The sequence below is a fragment of the Crocodylus porosus genome, unplaced genomic scaffold, assembly GCF_001723895.1.
Source record: "Crocodylus porosus isolate Cpor-Errol unplaced genomic scaffold, CroPor_comp1, whole genome shotgun sequence".
Classification (NCBI taxonomy): Eukaryota; Metazoa; Chordata; order Crocodylia; family Crocodylidae; genus Crocodylus; species Crocodylus porosus.
The window spans coordinates 82,627,180-82,638,247 of NW_017728906.1; the positions used below are offsets into that span (position 1 = coordinate 82,627,180).

General features: G+C 42.8%; 1 protein-coding gene across 1 annotated transcript in view; it reads left to right on the forward strand.

Annotated features, from left to right (window-relative positions):
- Positions 1–11,068, forward strand: part of GABRB3 (gamma-aminobutyric acid type A receptor beta3 subunit) — a 63,385-nt gene that overhangs the window by 19,833 nt on the left and 32,484 nt on the right. The window contains exons 4-5 of the mRNA XM_019529444.1: positions 3,769–3,921; positions 8,125–8,369. Of these exons, the coding sequence (XP_019384989.1) occupies positions 3,769–3,921; positions 8,125–8,369 (398 nt within the window). The remainder of the gene's footprint in view (positions 1–3,768; positions 3,922–8,124; positions 8,370–11,068) is intronic.

An 11,068-nucleotide genomic window follows, 5' to 3' on the forward strand; every position in this document is an offset into this window, starting at 1 on the left:
TTGGAGATTGTTATAGAACCAGCAAGCCTGGAAGCTTATCACATGACTTCCAGGCTCTGAGTTCAGGCTCTGTAACAGGGATACTTGAGTCTCTGAGAGCTTCAGTTCTGATCAGGGTGATCAGGGCTTCCAAGCACACTGTAGCAGAGTTGGGAACCAAGCCCTTGTTAGAATTGGGATACTCATGACTTTTGATCCTGGTATGCCAGAGTTTCTGGCACTGATGTAGACTATGTAGTACATCTCCTCCACTAGACAGATCGTTGTAAAGCCAGGGGTTCCTAGCTCTAGGGCAGACTTTCTAAGGCGATCTCTTAGAACTAAAGACAAGGATCTTCCTGGCTTCATGGTAGATGTGCCATGTAGGTTGTGTAGAACTGTGGCTCAGAGCTTCTAAGGTTCCCAGCCTGAGAGAGATTCTGGACATCCAAGCAGGGTACTGTTCAAAGCCGTCTTAGATTCAGCCATAATTTATGGAACCTAAGATATTTTGAAGAAAACATTCCAGGTGCAATGAATTAGGGTCTTCCAACCAAACTTTGGGTTCTTATAAAATATCTAACCAGCCTAGTAACAATAGTTTTTAGGGATGTAAAGACAGAATGCAAGTGACCTGTGAGAGGCAAAGCCTGATTCTTCCCTGATAGTTTTACCAAGCAGGAGGTTGTTCAGTCCCTCCTATATTTTCAAACATACTTTGTTTTAAAAGGGGGCTGAAGAAATAAGATAATCTAGGCAGCTTTGTTAGAAAGAGTGAAGCTTTGTTAGCAGAAAAGTAGGCATGGTTTGAAGGAGAGAGTTTATCCTTGGAAGTGAGGTACTGTTCATTAGAAAATGAAGGTAATAAAGCAAACTGATGCTTTGAGGGATTGTTTGCCAAAAAAGCATAGACTGTTCTGCTCAATAGCAAAATTCAGCCTGGTTCCCTCAGTGAGATAAATTATTCCGTCACCAACGTCTTTCCATTCATGAACTGAGACAGCCATCCATCCCTTAAAATTCACTTCTGACTCAAATCTTCACAAGGATCAAATGTATCTACTATATGGTTAGTGAAGATTTTTACCAACTCTGTTAAATAAAGCAAATATTCAGGGGCAAGCATGCATCTGAAAATATACTTTATCCTTTTCAGATAAAGTTTGTAAATCTTTGCTTATTTATTGGCCTAACTAGCAAAATGCCCATCATGAATGATGGGGGGAGGGGCAGAGTGGGGACGGATGCCCGCATTTGGCCCCACATCCTACCTCCACTGCTCCAGGTCCAGCCCTGCCCCCTTCCCACCACCGCTCCAGGTTCTGTAGTGCTCGCTGCCCCCTACCCCTACCGCTGTTCTGGGTTGTGTTGCTGCTCTGAGTCCAGCCCCACTCCACTCCCTCTCCCCACACCACATGGCACAGGGAGTGGCCCTAGGGTATGGCACAGGGTGTGTGGGGGCGCATTATGCATGGCTGCACCAGGACATGTGGCACGCAACCATGGGGCATCGCAAGGGAAGGGCCGTGGTTCAGGGGTATGAGGAATGCCTGCCAGCTGCGGCCATGTGGCAGGGGCAGCAGCCTCGGTGTGTGCCATGGGGCACTTGGGAGGCCTCACTGCATTATCATGGGACATGGCATGGGGAGTGACCACAGGCTGCACCTATGTGGTGCAGGGAGCTGCGCCAGGGTGTGGCACGGGGTGCGTGCGGGGTTGCCGTGCTGGAGTGATGGGAGCATGGCGCACAGTTGCAGGGTGCCACAAGGGGAGTGGTGTGGGGGGCATGCCACAGCTTCAAGCTGCATCAGGCAGGTGCCTCCGCACCCTCAATGAAGGCTTCCTGCATGGCACCCTGTGGCTGTGTGCCACCCCCCTCACCCCATGCTCCCCCCCTACCCAGCACACTCCACAGCCACATCCGGCAGTCACTCCCCTCAGGGGAGGGTGGGGGCACAGCCGCAGGGTTCCACATGGGGAGTGGGTAAGGGGGGTGTGCTCCACCCCATCGCCACATGCTGCAGTTGATGGGCACTGCCTGCACAACCCCATTCCAGCTTCCCATGTGCCCACATGCCACACCTCCCCCCCATGCCCTATGCACCCCGTGGCTGTAGCCAGTGGGTGCTCCTCACATTGGGGGACATGACGTGCATCTGCACGGAGGAGCATGATGTGCAGCCATGGGTTGCTGCACAGGGAGTGGGCACGGGGGGTGCACTGCACCCTGTGGCCATGTGCAGCAACCAGCAGCTCCCCGCTTGCCCTACACCATGCCCCCCCACATCTTCCACACCCCTGTACACACCCTGTGCACTCTGTGCCCCATGGCCGCAGCCAGGGGGTGACCCCTATGTGGAGTGTGTCGTGCAGCCACAGGGTACCATGTGGGGCGCTCCCTGCCCTGCGGCAATGTGCTGCAGCTGACAGGCTCTGCTAGCGCACTCCACACCCGCTTCCTGTGCCTGCTCCCTGTAAGGCCCCGCCCCCGGGGCCACTTGCTACAGCCCCACATGGCCCCATGCCACACTCCCCACCGCAGGGCCTCAACCCATGCCCCCCCTCCCCTCGTCTTCCCCTTCCCTGGTGCAGCAGAGCACACTCTGGCTGCCTCCACCTTTACCACCACCCATGTGTCCATCTGTCAGTAAGGGGTGGCACATGCACAGTTGGCCCAGAGCATTATGGATAGACAGCCACACAGCCAGAAGTGCTACGGCTTTTATTGTATTCGAATTTTGGAACATGATGAAATGTATAATGTCCAGTTAAAATCAGTGGCAATTAATATAGGATCAACCCTTTTTGGAGGATTGGGCCTTGATGTGTTAAGAAATTGTTTTTAGAGCAGAGAACATGATTGGAGCAGTTTCATTGGCAGTCAGAAATATCAGCTCACAGATAATAATGGAAACATAGAGCATTGGGAATAGCAGATTTTTTGCTCAAACTGAAAAACAAAAAAACCCCAAAAACTCGTTTTATATTGATAGCAATACAATATTTTGAACATGTCCAAGAATCAAAGATTTGTTTCTTGAAGAATTAAACAAATGTTTTAAAAATATGTTTAATAAAAGTGAGGCACATTTTGATATGCAACAATTTTAAATAAGAAAGCCAAAAAGTTCTGTTTAAAAATGTCAAAGCAGAGTATTTCAGCATTATTGTTTTTTCCCCTCCTGCCTGAAACAATTTACTCAAGTTTACATGAACTTGCAAAATTATTTCTTTTTCCTAAATCTCCCTTTTTTGGTCAAAAATGTTTCAGACAAAACATTTTGCCGAATTGTATAGAAGCCTGAGTTGACTATGAAGGGCTTTGAATAGGCCATGAGTCCTTTTCTAAATATTATTTTAATAGATTTTTTTTCTGACACTTTAGACAGCACATGTTTATGTAAGTGCCAGCTGAAGAATAACTATTTTGTGCAAATAATAAACAATTCAAAATTGACAGACTTTAAAGTAGGCTAATCCTCTTAGTAAAATAATGTGCATACACACCTGTTTTAAAAAATTAGCCAATGCTCAGTCTATTGTTTGATAGTTAAAAATCAAGCTTGCTGTCACTCCTCTTCTGAAAATTTAAATTGCTTGCATACCTAGCTTTCGTTTGAATGTCATGAATTCAGCTAACCAATAATATATTAAATTCATTTTCCCTACTGTTCTACAGATACCCCATCAAGTGTGCAAGCTTCAGTTTCTATGGAAACTAAAGAAAAGAGTTTTGTCTTTAGTGCCTTTCTTCAATATAAATAATGCTATTTTTTCCTTCTTTCTTAGGTGCCTATCCAAGACTGTCACTGAGCTTTAAGTTGAAGAGAAACATTGGATACTTTATTCTTCAGACCTACATGCCCTCAATACTGATTACCATTTTATCATGGGTGTCATTTTGGATCAATTATGATGCATCAGCAGCACGAGTTGCCCTTGGTATGTGATAAGGATGAGTGGGACATTAAAATGTCAGATTAAGTGTAGCCTTCAGAGATTGTAAAAGACTGCATCATGATGTCAGTATTTTGAATTTCCAAGATCCTTTTCACCAGAATCATGTCATTCTGCATTGCCTCAATAGTGACGTATTTTCCCCTCAGTGTAGAAAAATGTAGCTACTGTTAAATCTGTAATGCTAGTTGCTCATTTAGGGCTCTATCTTGCTCTCATCAAAGTTAATGGCTCTTTTTCATTGATTTCAGTGAAGAGCAGATTCCAGGCTCATATGGTAGGCATCTGAACGGCACCTGCATTCAGGGTTAGCACAGCTGAGTGTAAGAAGACAAAAAAGTGACTCTTAACCTTCAATCTTGGGGTTTATCAGGGTCTAAGCCATCCTCTAACTCAAGTTATGGAGCAGTTCTTTCTTAAACTGGCAGGAACAATCCTCCAGACCCATGCTGTTGCCTGGGAATTGTCAGAGTGCAGTACACTGCAGCAACAGATATAATGTTGCCTTTCCCTCTTAAAACATCCAGGATTCAGAGTAGGTACAGCAAGTGGCATATCCTAGCTACCACTTCTACCTACCCAATAGGGGCAAAGCAGAATTTAGTACCGGTTGATCTGATCCCAGACATTTTCAGTTTAATGTTTCCATTAGATCTGGTGACTCTGGTTCAGGTCCTGCGCTCTGTGTTTTGAGTCTCACATTCAAGGCAGCACAGCGGCCCACCTTCACCAGGTGGCTGGAAAGTCACCACACTACAGCCAGTGTGGCCAGTAGCATTGTGCAGAGAACTCTTGGAAAAAACACAGGTTTGAAGCTCAGAGGGGATCTGAAGCTGGGTCTTTTGTCAACTGGCAAGTGCCACCTTGTCATCTGGTTGTGTTTTATAACAAAGCAGTGACATTCAGGAGAGGGCTTTGGCTCCTGGCTCTGAAGTGGATGAGGTTCCTCCCTGCAGCTGAGTCAGGTATCTAAGATTAATAAAGGGGCAGAAAGTTAGACATGCCCTTGCATTCATCTTTTCATCCTAGTTAGCTCTATGCAGCCCCTAACTTAATATGAAGGATATTTCGTATTGACATCCAGAGGCATCCAACTTACTCCATGCCCTGTATAGGGAGTCACATTGATTGCCATTAGAGTCTACAGTCCACTCTGGGGGACATACACCAAAACTTTGGCAGCACAGTGGGCACGTCTACATGAGATGCTATGTCATTATAGCAATGAGCTGCAGCGATGTAGCTCATTACTATGGTAATGTAGCATTGGTAGGCACAAGCCATGACACCGCTACTATGTTGCCATAGCAATGAGCTACCTTGTTATAGTGCATCGTTATGGCGACATAGCTGCTAAAAATAACTGCACTGCTGAGATGGCATAGTAACAACTGCACCATGGGGGACACGTGTAGACATGCCCAGTGTCTAGAGATTAGGTGCCTATTTCCTTTATTAGACCTACTCCTACATTCCCTGGTTAAATCTCTAAGGGGTGATTGGTAAACAATTTAATTAGATGCTCCAGGATATGTTACAGAAGTTTATGACTCTCAGTGACTGACACGAGGATTGGTTTGATCTCTGCCTTACTTTGAAGTCCTTTCATGGGAGGAAACAGAAGGAAAAATTCTACCACAAAGAAAGTAATTTATGTGATACATCTATAGAAAAGCTGGACTCCCTGGGCACTGTTTCTTGGGAAAATATCCGCTCTCTTCCAGTGCTAGTAATGAGCTTTTGCATGGAATTTATCAAAATGTGTTTTGATAACTGTAACTCCAATGTATCAGTTACAGTTCTAGTTTTATTTCAGAATTGGATGTTATAGCCTGTGCAATTTTTTAAATAAGCTGTTACAGGATAAAATTTCACTTTATTTCAAGCCATGAAATAGTTTAGATCAATGCACAATTGTTTTACAATGTTTATCAATCATTTGGATGCTGGCATAGAAAGTTTTGTGAGTAAGTTTGTGCATGTCATGAAACTGAGAAGAATTGTGAACACATTGGAAGATGCAAGAAAAATTCAGAAGAATCTTAACAGATTGAAAAGTTGGGCTAGAGCTAACAGGATGAAGTTCTATGTGGACAAATGCAAAGTGCTACACCTTGGGAAGAATAATCAAAATCACAGATACAAAATGGGGGGCACCTGGCTGGATGGAAGCTCTATGGAAAAGGATTTGGAAGTCTTGGTATATCACAGACTTAATATGAGGAGTATGCAGTGTGATGCAGCTGCACAAAAGGTGAATGCATTTTTTGGATGCATCAGTAGAAGTATTAGGTGCAAGACATGGGTGGTGTTAGTGCATCTGTACTCAGCACAGCTTAGGCCTCATCTAGAGTACTGCATGCCATTTTGAATTCCACATTTTAAAAAGGTTGTGGAGAAGTCAGAGATAGTCAGCAGGCAACAAAGATCAACAAGGATTTGGAAAACAGGTCATTTGAGGACAGACTGAAGGAGCTAGGTATGTTCAGCTTGCAGAAAACCTTACTGTTTTAAGAGGGGACAGGATAGCAGTCTTCAAAAACTTGAAGTGCTGCCATAAAGAAGAGGTAAAGCACCTTTTCTCTCTTGCTGCAGAGAGGAAGATGTGGACCAATGGTTTGAGGTTGTAACAAAGTAAATTTATATTGGATATTCAGAAACACTTCTTCACTGTTAGAACAGTGAGGCAGTGGAAAAGACTGCCTAGGGAAGCTGTGGACTCTCCATCACTAGAGTTGTTCAAGGAGAGGTTGGATAGCCACTGGTTGGGGATGATTTAGGCATAGCTACACTTACGTTCTACCATGGGTATTTTCCATGCTTCTGAGCTTTGTTGGTTGCTCCCACTGCCCCCCGCCCCCTTTTTTTTCTGCTACATGTGTCAGGATGTTTTAAAGCCTCCCCAAAGGCATTGGGTACAGCTCAGGCTGGGGACTTCAAATGGGGTGTGCCAACTCTCTTGCTAGGAGCAAAGCTGGAGTTTACCAGCTAGAGAATCTTGCCCCTCCACTCAGGACCAAACCAATCATCATATGTGGAGTCAGGAAGGAATTTTACCTTGTGGTCAGACTGGTACAGACTGTGGGGGTCTTTCCCTTCCTCGGTAGCAGAGGGCATGGCCCTCTTGAGCATATATTGACATTTTATAGAAGCAGAACATAGGCTGCCATGGTTCCCCTGATTTACCTATGTTGTGTCAGGGTTGAGGGTAGTGTTATGCAGGGTTTAGATTATGGTGTATGGGAATGTTGGGACAGGGATGATCTTGCCTCAGAGTGGGGGTTGGATCTCATCTCTAGAGGTCTCTTCCACCCCTGCTTCTCTATGACTCTATGTGTATGGGGGCAGGGGGGATGGAAAAACTCTTTACACTAACCTAAAAAATATACAAAAATATCTTACAAATATACTATGGCACATCTTTCTGCAAAGTAAGTGACACTGTTTAAACCAACAGAATGGTTTACAGCTTCTTATGCCCCAGGTTAAGAGATTAGTTTTGTTTCCATTTCTTGGAGCAAAGCATAACATAACATATCAGTATTTTTACTTAGTTCTTGATATTGTCCAGTATGCTTCATTTTAAAACCAGGTGGTGTAATTCTGGAATCATAAAAAGATCTATTAGAACATCTCTCCTGTTTTACCAACTGATTTTATCCTATATAGCCTATTTTCAAGTGCTGTGTCCATTCTCAAATAAAGAAGTGAAGATCCTACTTATGCAATCAAGATAAATTATCTAGATCATTATTTTTCCTGACTTACTGGTTACTGAGTGCCTCCTGTATCAAGCAGTACTTACTGTTGTCCTCTTAAATTTGTTGTTTCCATTTATTTTAATTATAACGCACTGCATCATTCTAAACAACTCCTCTCCCTGTTTGGTATTCACCTGGCATAGTGGCTTACCATTTTATCTACCCATCTTCTTCCCATTGCTCATTAATCAATAGATGCCTCATAATTTAATCTTTCCTTATAAAACTACCCTCTCACCCTCCATTTTTTGGCTTAATTTTCCCACCATTTGTATCTATCTAACCCCATAAACTTTCTCCAAATTTTTAAAGATACATGAGGCTGATGAAGGAGATTTACCAAAAGGGAAAAAAATACTAAGGCATGATTTACTGTCATGTGTAAGATACCCATTGAAGCTGCCTACTGTTTTATTTCTTTGTTTAGGAATTACAACTGTGCTGACTATGACAACAATCAACACACATCTCCGAGAGACTTTGCCTAAAATTCCCTATGTTAAAGCCATTGACATGTATCTTATGGGTTGCTTTGTATTTGTCTTCTTGGCCTTACTTGAATACGCCTTTGTCAACTACATTTTCTTTGGAAAAGGCCCACAAAGACAGAAGAAGCTTGCAGAAAAGACAGCAAAGGCAAACAATGATCGTTCAAAATTTGAAGGCAGCCGGGTAAGATTCTTTCGTCTTAAACTAGAAACTATAGTAGTTTATTTTTCTATTACAAAAAGGAACTGACCACATACCATAATCACCCCAAACAATATAAATAACCCTTGCTGTCTGTGGGCAGTATCCATCATTAATACATCTAAGTACATTGTTAAAAACCTACTTATGGATACAGAAATTTAAATGGCATAAATACTTCAGATACAAGTCCGTGAGAGTATAAAAAGTTTGCTAATTTTAGAGCTGGCCCAAAAACTGAGACCCAGGTCCACAAAGGTATTTAGGTGCCTATCTCCAGGGGATTTATTTATGGATTGGAGCCTATGCCTATATGTTCCCTTCAAGCAGATGGGTGGATAGTGACAGCAAATGACTGAACCATTGCTCCTATCATACAAATTGATTGTCCAGCATAGCTGAGTCAATGTAAGTGGCATCACCAGTTACCGCTACTGCAGGTCAACAGAAAATATTATTTCCCATTCCTGGAGACACTGTTGAAGTAGCAGAGTAATCATACCTTAAATGGCCATCTGGAATATGATGCTTCCTGGGAGAATGTTGCTGGAGCAAGGCTGCTTACCCTGGGTTATGTGTAAAGCACAGTCTAAATATTTGAAAGTGTTTTTACATCTAAGAGGTCACCCTCATCTTTAAAGCTGTTTCCTAAAGACAGCAAGTTTGTAGTTGTTTATCAGTAAATAGGTGATAGAACATAAAGCCCTAGTTGTGTCGCCTCTCTCACAATGAGTGGTATCTTACATTGGGATAATAGGATGTTTTGATACTGTCCAAACTTTTTTAGAAAAAAATTCCTGAGAGCAACATTTTAGTACAATTGATACAATTTCAGTTTGTTTTCAGCAGTTTGTTTTCAGCAAAAATATATTTTTGACAAAAATGGTTCTATTGATTTTTTTTGCAGCCAGTCTGCTAGACAGTGTATTGTTTTCTATCTGGCTTCTCATTACAAGTGATCGCACTGACAAACTGATTATCTGTACAGTATATCAAATGGCAACACAAAACCTAAATAATTATCACAGGTGCTTTTTTCTTCAGGTGGTACTATGTGTTGTTGTAAATGCACCAAGAACCATGCCTGATTATCAGGTGCTTATCTCTGCTAACATACTTTTTAAATAGTTGAATTAATTTTAGTCTGACAACATTATACAGTCAAGACTTCATCACAATTGGGAAGCATTGTTTAGCTTAATCTAGTCTGACCTAACCAAGAGAATGAATTCCCTTTCATGAAAAGACAGAATGAAAGTAAGTGTCACACCTGAACACAATAGTGGACATTGTAAGTGGAAGCTGGTAATGCAGATGTAGGTGTACATGGCAGTTTATTTCTCCCAATCAGAACCATCTGGCAAATGTAATCCCTTTAAGAGATATCAATAATTGGGTTTAAGTATTTAAAGTGTTACCAATATCTCCCCATGACTGATTGTTCTTCTGCACTGAGATCAATAAGCCTATCTTTATGTTGTTAAAAGAATGATGAGTATCTTTAGTACTAACGAAAGGGAAGAGATAATAGTACTGATTTAAGCCACGCAGAGTATTCTTACATGCTGTACAGACTTTTTCCAACTACTTCTCTAATTTACCTTACTCTTGACCTACAATGTCTTTGATATTATACTTTTACCTTCGTACCCTCTTTTAAACACAGATTGAGAATTGTTCTGATGGTTTAATAATATGTAAAAAAGAAGACTAGAAATAACTAACCTTTAGCCTGAAGTCAGCATATAAATTTAGCTCTCCAAAAGAGAAAATTATCTAGCCCACCTAAGGATCCCACTTGTACAAGAAAATTCAGAGCATAATGGAGGCTTAAATGTAAGAGTGCTGAATGCAAGGCTTTGTTATTCAAAGACATTTAGCATAAGTAATAATGTATATTCCCATGCTATGTTCCAAGCATTCAGGGCCAAAGTCTCTTTCACTGCTATGAAGCATTAAGTGATATTATATATTTTTTAGGCTTTCAAGTCACCCAGCTGCATCCTATTTCACCTCATCTAATGGACTCAGTCACTTGCACATGGCTAAATTCTTTACAGAGTGCCAGTTCTGCCCAATGTGACTAAGAGTGTCCCTACCTCAGAACTGATTCAGTGCTCTGCTGGAGGTGCCTTAGTCAACCTGCACTCTGTTGCAATTCAATGTCACCATGGACACACAGAAGCACAAAATAAATCTGTAAAACTACAGGGTGCCTGTAAACTCTATAGTTTTAGGGGGCAAAAAGAAGGTACTGGGTAATGTGAGGCCCCTGCAAGACACACTAGGAAACCTGGTCATCACACCAAATGACAAAGCTAACCTATTTAACAACTTCTTTGCCTCCATTTTCCTGAGCAGGGACTGGATCAGCCTCTCAACCGGGACCCCCTCAGGCCCCATGGGAGGTGCAGCCAGGCCAAGAGTCAGTGAGAATCTAGTCAGGGAACTTCTGGAGGGACTGGATGTATTTAAATCAAATGGTCCTGACGATCTCCACCCTGAGTACTGAGGGTATTAGCTGACGTCATTGCAGGACCCCTGGCACGGCTTTACGAGCACTCATGGTGCTCTGGTGTGGTGCCAGAGGACTGGAAGAGGGCCAACATGGTTCCCATCTTCAAAAAGGGAGGAAAGAGGAACTGGGAAACTGTAGGCCAGTTAGTCTTACCTCGATCCTG